Source organism: Ctenocephalides felis, unplaced genomic scaffold, assembly GCF_003426905.1.
Source record: "Ctenocephalides felis isolate EL2017-DRISC unplaced genomic scaffold, ASM342690v1 CF-g0.4_SCAFFOLD_00845, whole genome shotgun sequence".
NCBI lineage: Eukaryota > Metazoa > Arthropoda > Insecta > Siphonaptera > Pulicidae > Ctenocephalides > Ctenocephalides felis.
Genome location: NW_020536999.1, coordinates 4,577,810 through 4,599,957, shown reverse-complemented (window position 1 = coordinate 4,599,957; position 22,148 = coordinate 4,577,810). Strand labels below are relative to the sequence as shown.

General features: G+C 27.8%; 1 protein-coding gene across 1 annotated transcript; it reads right to left on the bottom strand.

The window, feature by feature from the left end:
* Positions 1 to 328: 328 nt before the first annotated feature.
* On the bottom strand, positions 329 to 17,694 carry LOC113370442 (homeobox protein HMX3-like). The gene is made up of 5 exons (XM_026611111.1): positions 17,301 to 17,694; positions 11,106 to 11,404; positions 9,282 to 9,491; positions 7,844 to 8,158; positions 329 to 418 (listed from the first exon to the last, which is right to left on the bottom strand). Exons 1-5 carry the CDS (start codon positions 17,692 to 17,694, stop codon positions 329 to 331), a joined length of 1,308 nt encoding a protein of 435 aa, XP_026466896.1.
* Between the last annotated feature and the right edge of the window lie 4,454 nt (positions 17,695 to 22,148).

Here is a 22,148-nt window from a genome sequence, read left to right as displayed (position 1 = left end):
TCTATATTTTTAAAATTTTTGTTATTGTTTTTACTGGTGTGGTATGTATCAATTTTTCACTTGTCATTTTATTTTTTTAATCTATAATATAAACTAAATTTAATCTTCTTTTAAACTATGTAAAATTTTTTTTAGATTCTGTAAAAATATAAAAAATTGCTGAACGATGACACGCAACAGTGTCGAAACGTATAAATAAATATTTTATTATTCATTGTTTCTGTTATTTCGACGATTGGCCGCAAATCAACTTTCAAGAATATATTTATATATATGTATATATATACATATATATATATATATATATATATATATATATATGTATATACTACCATGCTCGGCACCCTTTGCTGTCAAAATTTATTGAAATTTCTAAAATTTTGATATTTTGAATATGAAATGTGTTTTTGAATAAAGACTATAATCTAAGTTGAATATAAATGCACATTTTGACGAAATCAAATTTAAAATCGGTTCAGCAGTTTAGGAGTACATTCGGGACAAACATCGGAACACTATATATATATATATATATATATATATATATATATATATATAAGATTATATTCGTGCTTAGGGTGACAAAGTCAATAAAACACAATTGAGTTTCTCTGTCAGAAAAGATATATTTTATGGTTAGTTCTACATTAGACAAAGTTTTAAATACAAAACCTTACATACCTGTCAGAAAAGAAACGACATTTAATGTTAATAATCACAATGTCAGTTCCTAAACACTTTTACACCAATAACTACAATTTTAAAGAATATTTTACTTTTACGTAATTTTAGGTTATCACTTGTTTTGCTATCATAATATCATAGTAGCTGTATCTATGACGATCATATTGCGCGAAATTTAAACTAAAGATTAGGTATTTTTTTTAAATATATACATATACTAGCTAACCCGGCAAACGTTGTTTTGCCATAAAAAATATGCCTAAATTGATAAAAAATTAATAAAAGTGCCAAAAATAAAATATTTAATAGATTTGGACTCTGATTCTTTGACAAATAGTTAAAAACTTGTTATAATTTTCAAAATTATTTGACATTTCATACTTTTAAAATTAATTCACTCGCATCATAGTTTTTTGTTTATTCTACGTTTGTCATGTAATATTTGACAATAAAATTTTCTTTCTAATATTATTTATTTGTTAATAAATTATTAATTATTTTAAGTCATCAATGAATAATTATATAATTGTTAAATTCATAAGTTTGGCTAAATCAACACAGGAATATTGTGGAAATATATATTATTTTACATAAAGATCTGATTTTTGACATTTGCATTTAATTTCAAATTAATTATAATTGTCAAAATATTTTCTTTTCGGTCAAATTTTAATATAATATTTAGTTTGTCTAGTTTGTTTTTGTCAGATTCCAATGATACCCTCAGATTGTATTATTCCATTTAAGAGGTTACAATTTCCTGTAAGATTAGCATTTGCGATGACAATCAAAATATATCTTAACTGATATATTAATAATAATATTAAATTTTAATTACACAAATTTCTTTACACTCCGGTAAATAATTCCAACGCATCATAGTGTTTTGTTTATTTTAATTTTGTTTATGTCAATTTTTTTAAATTAGAGAATAAATTAAATTTTAGCCTAAATCAACGCAGTATCTTTATCTAAATATACAATTTTTTATATAAATATTTGATTTTTTATATTTGCATTTAATTGAAAAATCGTGAATGTAAATTTTTATTGTGATCTCTGATCCATAATGTTTTGATGAAGTTTTGGTTTCCGAAATAATTTGGTAAGCTAATCAATTAAATCTAAATCGTAAATCTATTTATATAATTATTTTCATAAATATTGACAAATGACATTTATTTTTTTTACATGTCAACATTTATTCAAATTTTTAAGCATTGATTTTTAATTAGATTTAAAACTATAAACAGTGATTTTGAATATAGCATTTCATCAAATTTGGATTTAAATGTTGGATATTTCTATATATGTACATGTTTTTGAATTTTATTTTTTGAAGTGTCAAATTTTTTTTTCAAAAATTATATATCGAAATTTCCTTAAATTTTGACATTTGTCATTTTAGTATTTTGTTTTTTTTTTGGTCATTTTTGTCAAAATTTTTAGAAATTTATAAAAATTATATATTTATATTTCAAATTTACTTTTCAAAATTTCCTATAACCTAAGTTGGATATATATGTACACGATGAGCCAATAAAATTTAAAATCGGTTCAGTCGTTTGGGCGTCCATCGCGAACCAACATCGTGACACGAGATTTATATATATATATATATATATATATATATATATATGTATGTATATATATCAATATATTCTATCCTCTTCTTCGCATATTTTTTCATATTTTATATGTTAATTCTCATACAAAAACTTTTTTGCCTACTGATTACAGCTTAAATCCAACATCTATATTTTCTGCACCCTTACTTCGAAATTTTTCCGCCGGCCAAAGCGCCACTAAAACATCTCTATCTCACTCTTCAACCAATGACGAAACAGCTTTTCGAGTTTCCTTGTCTTTACATAGAAACACAATTCACTAGTAAAAAAAATTTTTTCAAACATGTAAAATGTCTCGATGAGGATAGTTCTTTTATTTTAATTTATTATTTAATAATTTATTTTAATTTGATAGTTTTTTAAAATTCGTGCTTTGAAAATAATATAGTATTTATTGGTGTATTATATTTTCCCTGTGTTTTGTTTATCTTCAAATTATTTGTATGGTGAGTTATTGCATATTATTCTATTATTTTAGTTGTATCTTAAGTTTATATACAAAAACTTATTTTAGACTTATAATAATTTTTTTTACCATATTGTTTAGATTTATTAAGTTAATTCACTTTTTTTTATTTATATCTTTGTATTTTTATTGTATTTTTTACTTTAAATTTGCAAATTATATATATATATATATATATATATATATATATATATGATAAAATTGTTTCTTGGGCATCCATCCAATAATTAAAAAAAAGTTTTATTGAAAAATGTTTTTATTAAGGGAACATACGTTTCGGGTCCTGATTTGACCCATCTTCAGTGCATACAAATAAATTTTGAAAAACAACACAGAAACACAAAATTGCACGAAAAAATAAATAAATGTGAAATAAAAAATTGATGAAACGTCTAGTTATGAAAAATTTAAAAAAATGTAAAATTAAAATAAATGATATATTTTATTATAAAAAAGCTTATTCCAAACGAACATGTTGTTAGTTTGTAAATCGTAATCGTAATTGTATTACGAGTGTTTTTTTATAATAAAATATATCATTTATTTTAATTTTACATTTTTTTAAATTTTTCATAACTAGACGTTTCATCAATTTTTTATTTCACATTCATTTATTTTTTCGTGCAATTTTGTGTTTCTGTGTTGTTTTTCAAAATTTATTTGGGTCAAATTGAAGATGGGTCAAATCAGGACCCGAAACGTATGTTCCCTTAATAAAAACATTTTTCAATAAAACTGTTTTTTAATTATTGGATGGATGCCCAAGAAACAATTTTATCATATTATTTCACCATCTGAAGAAAAATCTTTCGCTTTATATATATATATATATATATATATATATATATATATATATATATATATATATATTATGTATATAAATCGTTCTTGGGCATCCATCCAGTAATTAAAAACAGTTTTATTGAATAAAAATGTTTTAATTCAGAAAACATACGTTTCGGGTCTTGATTTGACTCATCTTCAGTGCCTCAATTAAATATTTCAGGGTTACAATTTAAAACAACATAAAAAATACATAAATTTATTATTTTATTTGTTGATTAGATTTATGCTTTTTTGCATGTTTTTATTTATATTTTTCTGTGATTATGTATTTTTTATATTGTTTATTATTGTTTTATTATTGTTTATTTAACCCCATTTCAATTCATTGATTTTTGGCGATTTTTTCAAATTTGTATGTCAAATCGGTCAGAATGACTAAATAAAATGATCAATCCAGATTTTCTGACAGAATCATAATTTTTTTTAGAATGTTTTAAAAATAGGACATGAGATAATTTATTAACATAAATATAAAGCACAATATTGATATATTTATTTAACTAGTAGGCCGCACGGTATCGTGCTTTAAGGCAAATTGCTGGAACTTCCCGTACCAAAAATTATTATTTTTTTTAAAAACGATTAACGTTTTTGAAAAAAAATTACTTCAAAAAATTAGATTTTTGAGAAACTATAAATTTTTGACAAAAATCTACTTTTTTTGAAAAAAAAAAGACTTTATGAAGAAAAATTTATTTTGAGATATTTTGGTAATTCAGAACATTTTGTCAAAGCAATCGTACTGCTTTAACTGCATAGAGACGAAATATAAAGCGCGTAAGCGCCGCGCCGCCGTCTAACGGATAAACATTGGTACGGAACCCATAGAAATGTAAACAAAATTTATACTTATTGTTAAAATCTCTATAAAATATCTGATAATTTGATGTGCATATGTCTAATGATCATTTTTGACCGCAAAATGGTATTATTTTTCACTTTTTTTACGAGATCTCCTAAACCGATAGACCTACCTGCATGAAAATTTGATCAGTTCTTCATCTTGTTAATAAAAATGAAATGTTTTTTGAATTATTCAAATCGGACGCTCCGTTTTCTTAAAAACTGAGTTACCGTTTTTGGCACTTTTTGCCCCATATCTTGGGAACGGCTAGACCTGCCTTTGCCAAAAACTAATCAGCACATCTCCTTTTCAATACGAATCGAATGTTTTTTGAATTATTCAAATCGCTTGATCCGTTTTACCAAAATCGTCGACGAAAATTTGTATCCGCACACACACGCACACACACATACATCCATTTTTTCTAAGGTACGCCAAAATGTTCAGAAGGTTTGAAACGTAAAGATTTATAAAAATTTTCATTTTCGATTTTTTTGCGATTACTATAACTTGCCCTACGGGAAGTTAAAAAAAAGAAGATTCGCAGAATCTTGTTTTATTAAAGTAAAATCTATTAGTAATAACAAACGTCACTTTTTTATATTTTTTGAGTTATTAAAATAAAAATAATTTTTAATTTTTAAGTCTAGGTTTGCACTTTAATTGAATTTCTTATTTTTTTCCAAATTTGGATGCCCAACGATTCAGAATGACTTAAAACATTGCGAAACCACGAAATTAACAAACCGAATTTTTATATAACAAAACACAAGTTGTTTTTTAAATAAAGAAATTTTAAATGAGAGAATTTTTTGCCATAAAAATTTTTATGGCAAAACGTCCTCTCCTCCTGCCCTGCGACATTAACAAAATTAAATTTTTGAATAATAGACAAATTTAATTATAAATATTTTATATTCACATTATTTTTAATTATAATATAATTATATAAATTTAATTTGTACAAATTCACATTTCACACTCACATCAAATATTTACAATTTTTAGAACAAATTTTGCTCATACATAATAATAAATGACTATTAGATTTATTCTCGGATAAGATTGCTCTTTTATCTTATAAAATAACATAAATATATTTATCGACTCGTATCGAAAAGAGAAAACTCTTACGTATATATTTTTTTAATTAAGCCATTTCTCACAGGCCTTTAATATTTTATAGGGTTTGTTTGAACTGTCAACTTTTATAGATGTGATTTTTTAAGTTCATATTTAAATATGAAAAAAAAAATCTTTGTTGAAAATTTCACTGAGTTGAAATGCACTTCTGCGCTATGGTTTCTTCGGCAAAGTTTCTGGAAATGACTAACTTTGTTATAAGAAATAAATGCACATCTCAGGCATTTTGGAGTATTATGGATTTTCAAACGCGATTTTAAAGTATACCGAGTTGCTGTAGGTCATTATGATAAAAGGATAAAATATAGTTACTTTAATATCAAACAAATTTGTCTCGGACATCAGTCATATCAATCGAATGGTTTACGGTATATAAGCGTTAGGAGAAATAAATGCACATTCAAAAAATACAAGTGTATTATCGATTTTCTAACGCAATTTTAAGTATACCTAGTTGCTGTAGAGTTTTACAATATTAGAAAAGTCTATGCATCATTTAATGGTACACAAATTCACTGAATATACTATATACTTTAAACAAACATTTTGAAAGTTATATAACAATTAGTAAAAAAAGTAATGCCAATAAACGTAGCCAAGTCAGTACTTTTGTTCTATATATGGGACAGAGTCAATTTTTTTTTCAAAACGTTTTGAAGTAAACCAAGTTGCTGCAGGGCATTATGATGTTAGAAAAAAATATAGATATGATAATATTGAACAGTCTTAGACATCATTCATATCAATCGAATGGTTAAAGGTATACAAGCGTTATAAGAACTAAATGCACTTCCAAAACTTCTAGGTGTATTATGGATTTTCAAAAGCGATTTTAAAGTATACCGAATTGCTTGAGGGTGTTGTGATATTAGAAAATTTTTATTCATTATTTAATTGTGCACAAATTTACTGAATATACCATGTACTTTAAACAAATATTTTAAAAGATATATAACAATTACTAAAAAAAAATAGTGCCAATAAACGTAGCCAAATCAGTACTTTTGTCCTATATTGGAGCGGAGTCAATTTTCTATTTTCAAGTGCGTTTTAAAGTATACCGAGTTCCTGTAGGGTATTATGATGTTAGAAAAAAATATAGATGATTTGATATCGAACAAATTTGTCTAAGTCATCATCTAAATAAATCGAATGATTTACGGTGTACAAGCGTTTGGAGAAGTAAATGCATATCCAAAGCATTCAGGTGCATTATTGATTTTCGAAGGCGTTTTTAAAGTATACCGAATTGCTTGAGGGTGTTATAATATTAGAAAATTTTATACATCATTCAATTATTCATAAATTCACTGAATATACTTAGTACTTTAAATAAATATTTTGAAAGTTATGATAAAATAATCATCTAAAAACGCTGGTCGATTTACCATTAATGCAATGGTTCTACTACATAAGTTGGAAGTCTGGTTAATTTTGTATTTTCAAGTGCGTTTTAAAGTGTATCGAGTTGCTGTAGGGCATTACGATGTTAGAACAAAATATAGATATAATAATATCGAACAAATTTGTCTTAGGCACCATCTAAATAAATCGAATGATTCAAGGCGTACAAATAATAGAAGAAACAAATGCATATCCAAGGCTTACTAGTGTACTATTCATTTTCGAATGCAATTTTAAAGTATACCGAGTTGCTGTAGAATATTATGATATTACAAAATTTTATGCACCATTCAATTGTGCACAAATTCACTAAATATACCATGTACTTTAAACAAATATTTTAAAAGTTATAAAACAATTACTAAAACATTTATCGATCCACTCACTATGGTTGTACAACATGGTAGCAAACTTGAGTCAATTGTCTATTTTCAAGATGGTTTTAAAGTATACCGAGTTGCTGTAAGTTATTATGATGTTAGGACAAAATATAGATATGATAATATCAAACAAATTTGTCTTAGACATCAATCATATCAATCGAATGGTTTACAGAATACAAACGTTATAAGAACTAAATGCACATCCAGAGCATTCTGGTATACTATTGACTTTTGAATGCAATTTTAAAGTATAACGAGTTGCTGTAGATCATTATAATGTTAGACAATATCGTAGACAATTAAATTTCAAACAAATTTCTCATATACATCATTTCAATAAATCAAACGGTTTACGTTATACAAGCGTTTGGAGAAACAAATGTACATCCAAAGCCCTAAGGACTTGCTGATCATTTCCTAAATAAATTCCTATTCAATCCTGAACCGCCTTACTTCTATCAATAGCCATAAACCCACTATTTTCACTTTTCCTCCTGGCAGTTAAATCTTCCCTCCTGCCAGCAGGTCTTAACAAAAAATTACCTTCGTTCACCAAATTTCGTCTCCGCAAACTCAAATCCTCGGTCAACATATCAGATTTCGTGGTAACTCCTAAACTTGGAGGCGGTATCAAAAGACCTAGTTTGCCTGGTATTGGGTCACATGGTGTCCTTGAATAATTTATACCTAAAGTGGATTCTCGTTTGGTTAAAAGAAGACCTTGCTGGCTTTTTTCCATTTGCTGATGTCTTGAACGCACCTGGAAAAAAAAATGGTTAAAATTTGTGGTGATTTTTGTTGTATTCAGTAGGGCTTGTCGGTTTTCAAAAACCGGTTTTTTGGCAAAAATTATGGAATTCGAAAACCGGTTTTTAGTGAAAAAAGTCGGTTTTCACTGTATAAATGGAAAATGACAAATATAGCCAAATATAAAAGATAGATGAAAGCGTTTTGATTCTTGAAATCATATCGGTTCAATAGCATTCGATACCTTATCTGTCTGCAATGGTTCCCAGAAAGGTTTTGTATATAATAATTTAGATTTTTATACCAGTGTATATATTAATTTAAATCAGTGTGACTTCTTCTTGAAGAAGTAACTTCCTCTACTCAATCTTAAAAAAAGAGTTTTAAACCCTAGAAGCCGCAAATTAAAGAACAAAAAACTTTGTATTATTATATCAGACATTAAAAACAATTAAGCATAATTTGGTCGCTAGTATGAGAGTATTTTCTATTTCAGGAAATTTTGTGAGTAAACAATAAAGGACACGTCTAAGTAGTAATTCTGTATACGTTCTCAGTTTTTTAAATCATATTTTTTTAAACAAAAAACAATTAGAATGTTTAAAATTAATTAATTAAAATTGTTCGGAACAGACAATACCCGAGTTTAGCTTAATTGTTTTTCAAACTAATATTGATATTAACAAGTATGTATCAACATGTATCTAATATTTTTTTACTTTTTTTAAATTTAATGCATTTTTTCATTTAAAAATGTATTATTTTTATTTATTCGAAAACTTTTCTTGCACTATCATAAAAATATTTTCTTTCTTATATGTGAAAATGATGCATAAATAATGAATAATTATTTTCCAAGTTATGTAATCAAGATAAACTCTTATTTTTAGTTCTAGTAATTGGAATCAAAATAGTTGCGTTTACTATCTATAAAATTGAACAATAAATAAATTCAGTCAAATACTGTTCTAAATAACACTAAATTTGCGGATAAATTACAGAATATTCGAGCAAAAATTTATTTTCCACATGAAATTCGAAAACCGGTTAAAACCGGTTTTTAGTAAAATTAAAATTTGAAAACCGGTTTTCTGAAATGTCGGTTTTTGTATAAACCCTAGTATCCAGATACTTACTGCAAATCTGTTGACGTGTACAGGAATTGGTACCACAATTTTAGGACGACTGGTATTTGCACTATTTGTAGATTCTTGGATACCACCAGCTGTAGAACCACCAGGTTGGCGATTGTGGCTTCCAGAATTGTCCAAATGATGTTTTGTAGCACCCAAACCGGCTTTGACACGTTTCCATTTGGCACGACGATTTTGGAACCAAATCTTCACCTTAAAAATCACACACACGTCAATTAGATAACAACAAAATGAATTATAAAAAACTATTGGTGTATGGCATCGTGCCTTAAGAAAAATTGCTGGATCTTCCCGTACCGTAATAAAATATTCGAGAAGTTCCAAACGTTTTCAAATATATTATTACAAATACTCTGTAACTTTCATTATTTTTGCTATCTTATTGTTATATCTGAGCAAATCAAATGTAAATCATAAATCATAAATCAATTTATCTCCAGAACATTAACAATAGTCATTTCATTTCGAATTCAATTTCAAAAAAATAGTTTAGTTGCCTAATTTACACAAAATTGAAAAAGTGCTCCCGTATAGTCACATTCTAAACGCATTTGCAAATAATTCTGTGCGACATAGTCACTTATACTGTGCTTAGCTTGGCGGCATTTTCACATTTTTCAATAGTTTTGAAATTGAAAAAGTGATCCAGTACATAAACAATCTAAACGCACTTGGGTAAACATTTGTTCCAGAGTGGCGCTTAGATTGTGCTTAGCCTAGGCAATAGTAATGGGCCGAAAATTGAAATTGAAAATTTTTACATTTCTCGACGTTTTGAAGGTTTCTGAACATTTTGGCATACCTCTGAAAAAATGGATGTGTGAGTGTGTGCGAGTATGTATGTAAGGATACAATTTTTCGGTCACGTTTTCAGGCGCACGGATCAACCGATTTGAATAGTTTAAAAAACATTCGATTCCTATTGATAGGGAGATGTGCTGATTAGTTTTTGGTAAAAGCAGGTCCAGCAGTTACGGAGATATGGAGCAAAGAGTGCAGAAAATAGAAATCGAGTTTTTGAGAGAACGGATCATCCGATTTGTATGATCCAAAAAACATTCAGTTAGTAATAACGGGGAAAAGACCGTTAGTTTTTGGCAAAGGTAGGCCCAGCGGTTTCGGAAATACAGAGGTAAATGTTAAAAAAATGGCAGTTTTTGAGAGAACTAAGCGTCCGCTTAGTTTCCGCTTAATGATTCAAAAAACTTTCTGCTTGTTTCAACAAAATAATAGCTTTCGGAAAAGAAATTTTTGTTTCTAATTTTTTTTTCAAAAAATATTTTTGTAATTTTGGATTAAAAATTCAAAAAATTACCCAAGCTAAGCACATCTAAGCGCCACTCTGGTACAAATGTTTACCCAAGTGCGTTTAGACTGTTTATGTATTGGAACAATTTTCCAATTTTGTGAGAAAACTATTGAAAAATGTGAAAATGCCGCCAAGCTAAGCACAGTATAAGTGAAAATGTCGCACAAAATTATTTGCAAATGCGTTTAGACTGTGACTATACGGGAGCATTTTTTCAATTTTGTGTGAATTAGGCAACTATTTTTTTTTTGAAATTGAATTCAAAATGAAATGACGATTGTTAATGTCTAAAGGAGATAAATTGATAGATTTATGATTTATATTTGATTTGCTCAGATATAACAAGGTAGCAAAAATATGAATGAAAGTTACAGTATTTGTAATAATATATTTGAAAACGTTTAAAATTTCTCGAATATTTCATTACGGTGCGGTAAGTTCCAGCAATTTGCCTTAAGAAACGATGCCATACATAACTGGTTTCAAGTAATTTTTACCTGTACTTCGCTCAATCTTAAAGCAGTGGCGATCTGTCCTCTTTCGGTAAGGGACAAATATTTTTTGGCATGAAACTCTCGTTCCAATTCCAAAAGTTGTTCGCTGGTGAAGGCAGTTCTTCGTCTCCTGGATTTGGAATTGGTGGCACCAGGTTGTCCTAAGGCTGATTGGAGAGTTGATGTTTTATTTGGTGAAATTGATGAAGACTGCAAGGAATTTTTTTGTGGTTTTGGAGACGTCTCGGCGTCAGAGTCCAAATCCGAGTTGTCCAGGTCGTCGTCGTCGATTTCTGATGAATCTTGGGAAAAAAACAGAAATTTAGTTGCGGTTTTGAAGGGTACTAAGTTGCTGTAGGGCATTATGATGTTAGAAAAAAATTTAAAGGATTTAATATCAAACAAATTTTTGTCTCACATCATTCATATTAATCAAATGGTTTGAGCTGTATGATCCTTATAAGAAACAAGTGCACATTTAAGGCATTCGGCATAATGATCCATTTTCAAATGCGATTTTAAAGTACTCCAAGTTGTTGTAGGGTGTTATGATATTAGAAACTTTTATTCATAATTTAATTGTACATAAATTCACTGAATATATTATATACTTTAAACGAATATGTTGAAAGTTATAAAGAAATTACCAAGTAAAAACGCTGGTTGATTAACATTGCATTCCCCACTAATGCATTGGCTCTACTAAATTTGTATTTTTAGGTATGTTATTTTAGTAATTATCGATTTTCCAATGCGTTTTTTAGGTATACCAAGTTGCTGTAGGGTGTTATGATATTAAAAAATTTCATAGATTATTTAATTTTGCACATATTCTCTGAATATACTATGTATTTTAAACAAATATTCTGAAAGTTATATAATAAAAACTAACTGCAAACGTAGGTTCATACCGCCACTAATGCAATGGTTCTACTAAATATGAAGACTGGTTAAACATGTATTTTTAAGTGCGTTTTTAATGTATACCGAGTTGCTTTTGGACATTATAATGTTAGAACAAAATATTAGGTATTTAATAGTAAACAAATTTGTCTCAGACTTTATTCATATTAATCGAATGGTTTAAAGTGTACAAGTGTTATAAGAAATAAATCATGTACATTTATTCGCAAGGCATTCTGGATAATTATCGATGTTCAAACGCGTTTTTAAAGTATACCGAGTTGCTATAGAGTTTTGCAATATTAAACAATATTATACACTATTTAATTGTTCACAAATTCCCTGAATATACCATGTACTTTAAACAAATATTTTGAAAGTTATATAATAAAAACTAACTGGAAACGCAGGTTCATACCAGCACTAATGCATTGGTTCTACTAATTTGGAAGTCTGGTCAATTTTGTATTTTCAAATCCGATTTTAAAGTATATCGAGTTGCTGTAGGGTATTATTATGTAAGAACATATCATTACTAATTTAATTACGAACATATTTGTCTTATACATCATTGATATTAATCAAATGGTTTGAAGTGTACAAGCATTAAAAGAAGCAAGTGTAGGTACAAAGGAACTAGGGATAATGATCGTTTTCAAATGCAATTTTGAAGTATACCGAGTTGCTGTAGGGTATTATGATATTAGAAAATTTCATAGACTATTTAATTTTGCACAAATTCACTGAATACACAATGTACTTTAAACAAATATTTTGCAAGTTATATGATAAAAACTAACTGCAAACGTAGGTTCATACCGCTACTAATGCAATGGTTCTACTAAATTAGAAGTCTGGTTAAACTTGTATTTTTAAGTGCGTTTTTAAAGTATACCGAGTTGCTGTAGGGCGTTATGATATTAGAACAAAATATTAGGTATTTGATATTGAACAAATTTGTCTTTGACACCATTTATATTAATCGAATGGTTTGAGCAATACAACCGTTACAAGATATTAATACACATTCAAGGCATTCCGTTTAACTTTTGATCCTGAAAAGCGATTTTGATGTATACCGAGTTGCTGTATAATTTATACATATATATATATATATATATATATATATATTCATTTCATATAAAATAAATATTTTTATTGGGGTTGATCCAATATCTTTTCGCCTTTTTGACTTCTCTAATCCCTCTGTCACTTAGTACAAAAATACTGTTTGGGGAGCTTCTAAAGGCTTCTAAATATTATTCCGAGGGGAGAATTGACACAAATGCATTTCCTAATCTGGCAAGATCAGTGACGCCCTTTTTTCCCAAAAGCCCTTTGCAATGAGCAAAACTATAATCTAATTATCTTAGAGAGATTTGCTGGTGCATTTATTTGTAACTTGTAAATGATTCGTTTAATATAAATGGAATATTTGAGAATATTGTAGGATATTAGATTATCTATTATGTTTTTTTAGTATAATATTCTACAGCAAATCCGTATACTTCAAAATTAATTCTAAAAAAATATATTTACTTGTTTGGTACATTATTGGGTTTGTAATTTATTTGGGCATTTTTTTTTGTTATACATCTTGTAACTTCCAAACAGTTTGTCTAATGTAAATAGTGTTTTAGGCAAGTTTGTACAAAATTAAATTGATTTTTTTAGAATCCACATCTCTGATCTTTTAAGAGTCACGTATATCAATTGTTTTCTAGTAATTTATCCTTCTAGTAAAAAATTCTAGTAAAAAATGATTTTTTTCCAATCATGTATGGTATATATATTTTCCATTTTCCCCGAGGGATGACTAAGGCACCCCCAACTGTTACCATCCACAATCCTGGTCAAAGGGGAGCAATAAAATCCTACTAAATGTAATTACGACGAATTAATTCGTGGAGCAGGAGAAGGACATTTTATTCCCACATTTCTGTGGGACATTTTATTTTCTTGTAATTATCTGTCGAAGGACTAATTAGGAAGATTGAGATACTAGTTGTAATTTGTATTTTGTTTTAACAATTGACTTACTCAATAAAAAAATGCATTTTTACAGCCAAACCAATTTTTCTAGGCCTATAATATTTTAGAATGTTTATTATTACCAAGAAGGTTTTATTAAAATCGCAACAAATTACAAGCAATCTTGAAAAATCATCGGTATCAGCTAGGGTTTATACAAAAACCGACATTTCAAAAAACCGGTTTTCGAATTTTAATTTGGCTAAAAAACCGGTTTTAACCGGTTTTCGAATTTTATATAGAAAACAAATTTTTGCTCGAATATTCTGTAATTTATCCGCAAATTTAGTGTAATTTAGAATAGTATTTGACTGAATTTATTTATTGTTCAATTTTATAGATAGTAATTAAAATCATTTTAATTTTAATTAGTAGAACTAAAAGATAATAGTTTATCTTGATTATATCTTGAAAATAATTATATGTTATTCATGCATCATTTTCACGTATAAGAATGAAAATATTTTTATGATAGTGAAAGGAAAGTTTTTGAATGAATAAAAATAATACATTTTTAAATTAAAAAATAATTCATAAAACAAAAAAAAATAGATACATGTTGATACATACTTGTAAATATCAAATTTAGTTTTAAAAACATTTAAGCTAAACTTTTATTTCTGTTCCGAGCAACTTAAATTAATTAATTTCAAACATTCTGATTGTTTTTTGTTTAATAAAATATGATTTAAAAAAATTGAGAATGTCTATCGAATTGCTACATAAACATGTCCTTTGTTTACTCACAAAATTTCCTGAAATAGAAAATACTCTCACACTTGCGACCAAATTATGCTTAATTGTTTTTAAACCTTGATATAATAATTCTAAGTTTTTTGTTCTTCAATTTGTGGCTTCTAGAGTTTAAAATTCTTTTTATTAAGATTGAGTAGAGGAAGTTACTTTTACAAGAAGAAGTCACACTGATTTAAATTAATATATACACTGGTATAAAAATCTAAATTAATATATACAAAACCTTTCTGGGAACCATTGCAGACTGATAAGATATCAAATGCTATTGAAACGATATGATTTCAAGAATCAAAACGCTTTCATCTATCTTTTATATTTGGCTATATCTGTCATTTTTTATTTATACAGTGAAAACCGACTTTTTTCACTAAAACACCGGTTTTCGACTTTCATAATCTTCGCCAAAAACCGGTTTTTGAAAACCGACAAACCGATACTATCAGCACAATTACCAAATGATATTTTTCGAAAGATTTTCAAATTTTGCTTAAAACCTGGAGGAGAAATTTTGAACATTTCTGATAATAATGGTTTTGCAAAATTTTTCCAGTGTGTGTGAAAAATTCACATAGAGTTTTGTTAGAATTATGACAGGGGTGTCCAATTGGAAGTCGAGTGTCGGCATTTTACGCTTGATTTAATACGAAAGAGGAAATTTAATCGGACACGCTTCTCAACCCTTGAGGGATAGTAATTGATATGTGGAAAAGGACATACGTGTACACACACACACACACACACATATATATATATATATATATATATATATACATACTAGCTAACCCGGCAAACGTTGTTTTGCTAAGTAAGGTATATTTTAAATAATTTTTAGAGAATCAAAAGTATTAACACTTTAAGTGTATAAGGATGAGTTGTTTGCAATATGCAATGAGATATTATAAAAACAATAAACCCGATTAGTTTGTCTATATTTTGTCAATACAATCAAACTGGAAGTTTTATACACTTTGTATAGAAAACATGGTATAATCTAACCCAAGTCTTTCTTGGTCTTTCGACATAATAATTTCGACGTTTCAAGTTTTTCAGATCCTTTTTGGATTCTGGACTTTGTGTACAATTGTAAATAATACTACTGAGCTTATAAACAATTTTTAAATTTCTGCGAGGAGAGATATAAAATGAATTAAGTATTTCTTCTTTGACCTAATTTTTGAAAAGTTTCAAGTAACATTCGATGAATTAAAGTGAATTTAATAAAAAGTATTATGGATTTTCAAAGATAACTCTTTATCTCTCGATAGAAAAGTCATAAAAATCAAGGTTATAGCTGGTTATACATCTTTTCCCTCTACTTTTAGATATTGTTGTTCAACAATGCTTAACTTTACTGATTTTTGACAAATTGGTGGTGGACCTTTTTAACCCCGGACCTTCATATATTACAATGTATTTTTCGATAAATTCTGGGAAATTATAACTGGGAAAATGTTATTCGACAAAGTGTCCCTTCGATCCATACCAAATTTACGTTCTGAATCAAAATAACATAAATAAAAAATAATATAACCTAGAAAATGTTTTATAAATATCAATGAGTATATAATTATACAAATGAGATCTTTCAGAGCACCGTGTTTGAGAAAAATATACCAAAAAGTGCATTTTCATATTAACATTTCAAAAAAGTTGATATTTTGAGTTTATAGTGACACTTGCGGCCCGTAATAACGTATTTGTGTATAAATATAACTACTTACTGCAATTTAATCATAATTAAATAATATTCACGTAAGACATCCTATCAAACGTAATTGAACATCATCTGTCAAAAACGTTTGACATTTGACGTATTAGCCACCGTCCATTGTTTTATTTAAATTACGCTTCTACAAAAAGTTTCAAATGAAAAATGTAAAGATTCTACGTGATTTTGAAATAATGTCTCACCTTTCCGACAACCTACCAATTAGCACGAATTTTTCAAGACTAAGACTGGCCAAATCGGTTCAGTTTTCGAGTTTTAGCGGATCATTTGATCGATAGCTTCATTTTTATATATAAGATATATATATATATATATATATATATATATATATATAAATATTTGACGTTTCAAATTCATTATGGCTGTTTTGAAAAATTCAAATTTGTAAAGATGTATGAGTCATTGTTAGATTGCACAAAATTTACACACAAGGCTCTGCATGGATCAGAGACATGGATTCTAAGAAAAAACACAAAAACTATATGGAAAAAAAGTAAAGAAAATAGTAGAAAAAAATTCGTTTGTAGATATAAACTAGTGAATATAGAGCAAACATAGATACTATGAAATTGGAGCTCTTCAGGGATCAGAGACATGGACTCTTGCAGATGTCTTATAAGATCTACCTAAAGCAAAAATACTGCAAGAGAAGAAACATGTCTTGGAGATTTTTTTCCAAAAAATTTTTGGTGGTGATTCAATTTGTGTCCCAAAAATTTGATAGTAAAATCAGCTATTAAATCTAAGAAAATTCCAATTATCTGAAAATTACCACTTACCAATATTTCTCTCCTGGTCCTCTGAATCTTTCCTACTTTCCGGCAAAAATGCACCACCAGCACCAACTCCTGTGTCACCATTCCATCCTGGTGGTTCAGTATAAAATCCACCTCCAAAATTCGCCGGATATATGGCTCCAGGGTAAAATTGCTGATTGACACAAAACAGCCGATAATTTTCAAAAAGCCTATTGGTCAGGTGCAAATTTGAGCTGATCAGCTTCTCATGGGGCTGGAGAAGATTTGGAGGTTTATCTGGTAAATTCGTCTTTTGGAGGTCTTTGGAGATCAAAGATTCTATGGAAAATGGTATTGGGATTTTGCGTTTTGTGATCGGTAAGGAATTGGTGGTTAGGTCTGTGTCTATGTCAATTTTTTTGGTTTCTTGAGACATTTTGGTATAAAAAAGATCACTTGATAGAGGTTTTCACTTGTATTTTACACTTTTACTAATTTAAAGTCATTAATAAGTAGTCAGTATCGACTAACAAAAAGACACAATTAAATTTAAGCCAGAATCACAACCTAAAAATTTTATTTAGAGTCTTCCAATCAGTACTTTGATTTCTCTTTAATTTGTTTTCACTATTAATTACACTCTGATGTTACTTTAGGATGATTATTAACTGCGATAAAAATTCTTTTTTTAGCACATACATATAAACATATTGTATACACACTGTAATCAATATATATATATATATATATATATATATATATATTATATTATATATATATATATATATATATATATATATTATATATATACATATATATATATATATATATTAAAATTATATATGATATATAAAGTACTCACGAGTAAGCAAATATGCATAAAAAACAACAATGTAAAATGTATGCTAAATTATTGCAATAAATACTTTTGTCTGTCTGTCTGATAAAAATTCAATTTTTTTGCAATTTTCAAAACTGAAAAAAAAGAGTAATTTTAGCAAATTTTATCTAGTTTCCTATAAGCTTATAAAAAAATAGTGCCATGAATAAAATTGTGCTGGTATTTAAAGAAATGTAAAAAAAATGATCCATATTGCTAATATGAATAATATGTATCGCGGTGGTAGAACTAGTTTGCTGAAAAAAATTGTTTTTGAGTATATAAAACATTTCATACCAAAATTTAGTAAATTTTATGCAGTTTCTGCTAAGCTAATTGAAAAAAGTGCCCCGGAATAAAATTTCCCAAGTTATTTAAAAAAAAATATAAAAAATTGCCCGTATTTTGCAAATTTGCATACGTATATAACGCGGCTCTAGAACTAGTTCATATAATTTTTTTGTTCCGGGAATATAAAACAGTTTATACCAAAAATAGTAAATTTTATTTAGTTTCTGCTAAATTAAATCAAAAGGAGTTCCCGGAAAAAAGTTTCAAGTTATTCAAAAAAAATGATCTATATAGAGGTCAATATGGATAATATATAACGCAGTTTTAGAATTAATTTAATTAAAATTTTTGTTTCGGGGCATATAAAACTGTTTATACCAAAATTTAGTAAATTTTATGCAGATTCAGCTGAAATTATTAAAATAGACTGACGAAAATGAAAATTTCGTGTTATTAGGCGGCTTTAGAACTAGTTTATTTAAAATTTTTGTTTTCGGGCATATAAAAAAGTTCATACTAAAATTTAGTAAATTTTATCTAGTTTCTGTTAAGCTAACTAAAATAGAGTGCCCGGAAAAAAATTTGCAAGTTTTATTAAAAATGTAAAAAAATGTCCAGAATAACACTTTGATGTTACTAGATAATTATTATTGGCACCAATTTACTAATTTAACATTAAGAACTAGTTTATTTGATCTGTTTGTTTAGGGATATTTTAAATAGTTTATATGAAAATTTATTAAATTTTATCTAGTTTCTGCTAAGCTAAATAAAACAGAGTTTCCAGAACAAAAACTTTAAGTTTTATTCAAAAATGTAGAAAATGTCCCTAATCACACTCTGATGTTACTACATGATTATTACCAGTTGTAACAAAAGTGAAAATTTAGCAATTTGAGAGCAAATTGGTAAGAATTAGTTTATTTAATAATTTTGTTTTGAGACATAAAATAATTTATACAGAAATTTAGTGAATTTTATGTAGTTTTGGCAAAACTAAATAAAAAAGAGTACCCGGAAAAAACATTTCATGTTATTTATAAAAATGTAACAAAATTACCCATATATAATTAATTTAGATAAAATATAACACTGTTTTAGAACTTATTTAATTCAAATTTTTGTACCGGGGTATATAGAACAAATTACACAAAATCTTAGTTCATTTTATGTAGTTTCTTCTGAATTAACTAAAATAAAGTGCCCGAAATAAAACTTTTCAAGTTTTATTAGGAAATTTAAAAACAAGTCCAGAATCACCCCTTACCAAAAACTGTTTTTGAAAATTCATCGAAAAAATACGTTTTCACTGCGTGTAAAATTGTCGTTGAGAAATCAAAAAAATGTTTTGTGTTCTAATATAAGTTTTACATACACACCTATTATTTTTTATATATATTAACTACCAACCACACGTTATATTTATTAAACACTTCATATTATATTTATTAAATTGAAAAATCTATTTAAAATAAAACTAACTTTGTAATTCTTAATTATGTTGCAGTTAATTTATTAGAAAGTATTTTAATTAATTCGTATTTCAGTTAATTTGATTTAAGTATTGTTATAATTTTTATTTGATTTTTAGCACATATTAATATAAATATTTATCCTTAGTTGACACACACAACAACTTTACACCTTGACAGTCCAAGTCAAACTGAACTTCTAAAATATTCTATAAGCCTAAATTATATAATATATATATATATATATATATATAAATTGGGGGCGGAGCTTAAGTACCTCTCGGAAGGGGCTTGTGTGACAGCCCCTTAAATGGAGGGGATGTTGTGTTTGTATGAGAACATAAAGATTATGTCACACTATACACGGTATATTGCAAAATACTAAGTATTTCTTCTAATTTATCTATTTTTCTTAAAATGATTCGGATTTCAATTTTAATTCTAGCCGAATTTCTAAAGCTCACTTATATACTTGAAATAGATAATTTGAACTTTGCAGTTCAGTTTATTTAATTGTTAGAATTATGGGATAAGGTCCATTGATTCTAACTCCTCTTGATCAAGTTTTGTTTATTTATTTTTATGGTACGGAAGTTCCATCAATTTGCTTTAGGACCCGATGCCATGCATCACTAGTTTACATTTTTCTTGTCAGTAGAGTCCCTTTTCACCTTTGTTAAATTTTGCTCGTCAGTAGAGTCCCTTTCGATCATTATTTATATTTTGCGAGTCAGTGGAGTCCTTTTTGTTCTTTTTAATTTTGCTCGTTAGTAGAGTTCTTTTCATACTTTATTACATTTTGCTTGTCAATCTTTTTTCAATTTGCTCATCAATAGAGTCCTTTTTATCTTTTCATATTTTGCTCGTCAGTAGAGTCCTTTTTGCATTTTTTTAATTTCGTTTGTCAGTAGAGTCACTTTTGCTCTTTATTACATTTTGCTCGTTAGTAGAGTTTCCATTGATTTTTTTTACATTTTGCTCGTCAGTAGAGTCTTCTTTAATAATTTATCAGCTTGCTCGTCAGTAGAGTCCTTTTCATATTTTTTACAATTTGCCCATCAGTAGAGTCCCTTTCTATCCTTTTTTAATTTTGCTCATTAGCAGAGTAACTTTCGATCCTTTTTTAGAGAGTCCCTTTTAATAATTTATCAGTTTGCTCGTCAGCAGAGTCCTTTTCAATATTTTATTAGTTTGCTCGTCAGTAGAGTCCTTTTTGTTCTTTTTAATTTTGCTCGTTAGTAGAGTCCTTTTTGCTCTTTTTACACATTGCTCGTCAGTAGAGTCCTTTTCGCTTATATTACATTTTGCTTATCAGTAGAGTCCTTTTTGATACTTTCTGCATTTTGCTCATAAGTAGAGTCCTTTTTAATATTTTGTCAGGTTACTCGTTAGTAAGGTCATTTCTACTTTGTTTTTAATTTTGCTCGTCAGTAGAGTCCTTTTAGATCTTCATTACATTTTGCTTGTCAGTAGAGTCAGTTTTGCTCTTCATTACATTTTGTTCGTCAGTAGAGTCTCTTTCGATGCTTTTTTAAATTGACTCGTTAGTAGAGTCCCCTTTAATAATTTATCAGTTTGCTCATCAGAAGAGTCCTTTTCAATATTTTATCAGTTTGCTCGTCAGTAGAGTTCTTTTTAATAATTTATCAGCTTGCTCATCAGTAAAGTTTCCTTTGATCTTTTCTACATTTTGCTCGTCAGTAGAGTCCTTTGAGATATTTATCACATTTTGCTCGTCAGTAGAGTCCTTATCAATTTTTATTACATTTTATTTGTCAGTAGAGTCCCTTTTGATACTTTCTGCATTTTGCTCGTTAGTACAGTCCTTTTCATATTTTTTACATTTTGCTCATCAATTTTTCAAAGATTTTGCTCGTCAGTAGAGTCCCCTTTAAAACATTTTGTGCAACAAATACTTGGAATACGGAAAATACTCTCTTAACGAAAAACTAAATAACGGAAAAATTTCATTCTGGACACTTTTATATATCTAGCTTAGTCAAAACTAGTTAGCAGCAAAGTTTTGAACCCTAAAACCTGTCGATTATGTAACGTATTCGATATGAAGTTAGCCTCGTTGTAGAAATATATAATACAAATATTTTTGGTTTGAACGTAGTTGCCTGATTAGTGTGAAAAAGCTTATATATATATATATATATATATATATATATATATACAGGTATATATATATATCGGGCGTGCTCCATCGCTCTGACTCCAATTGGACGCACGAACTGGCGAATG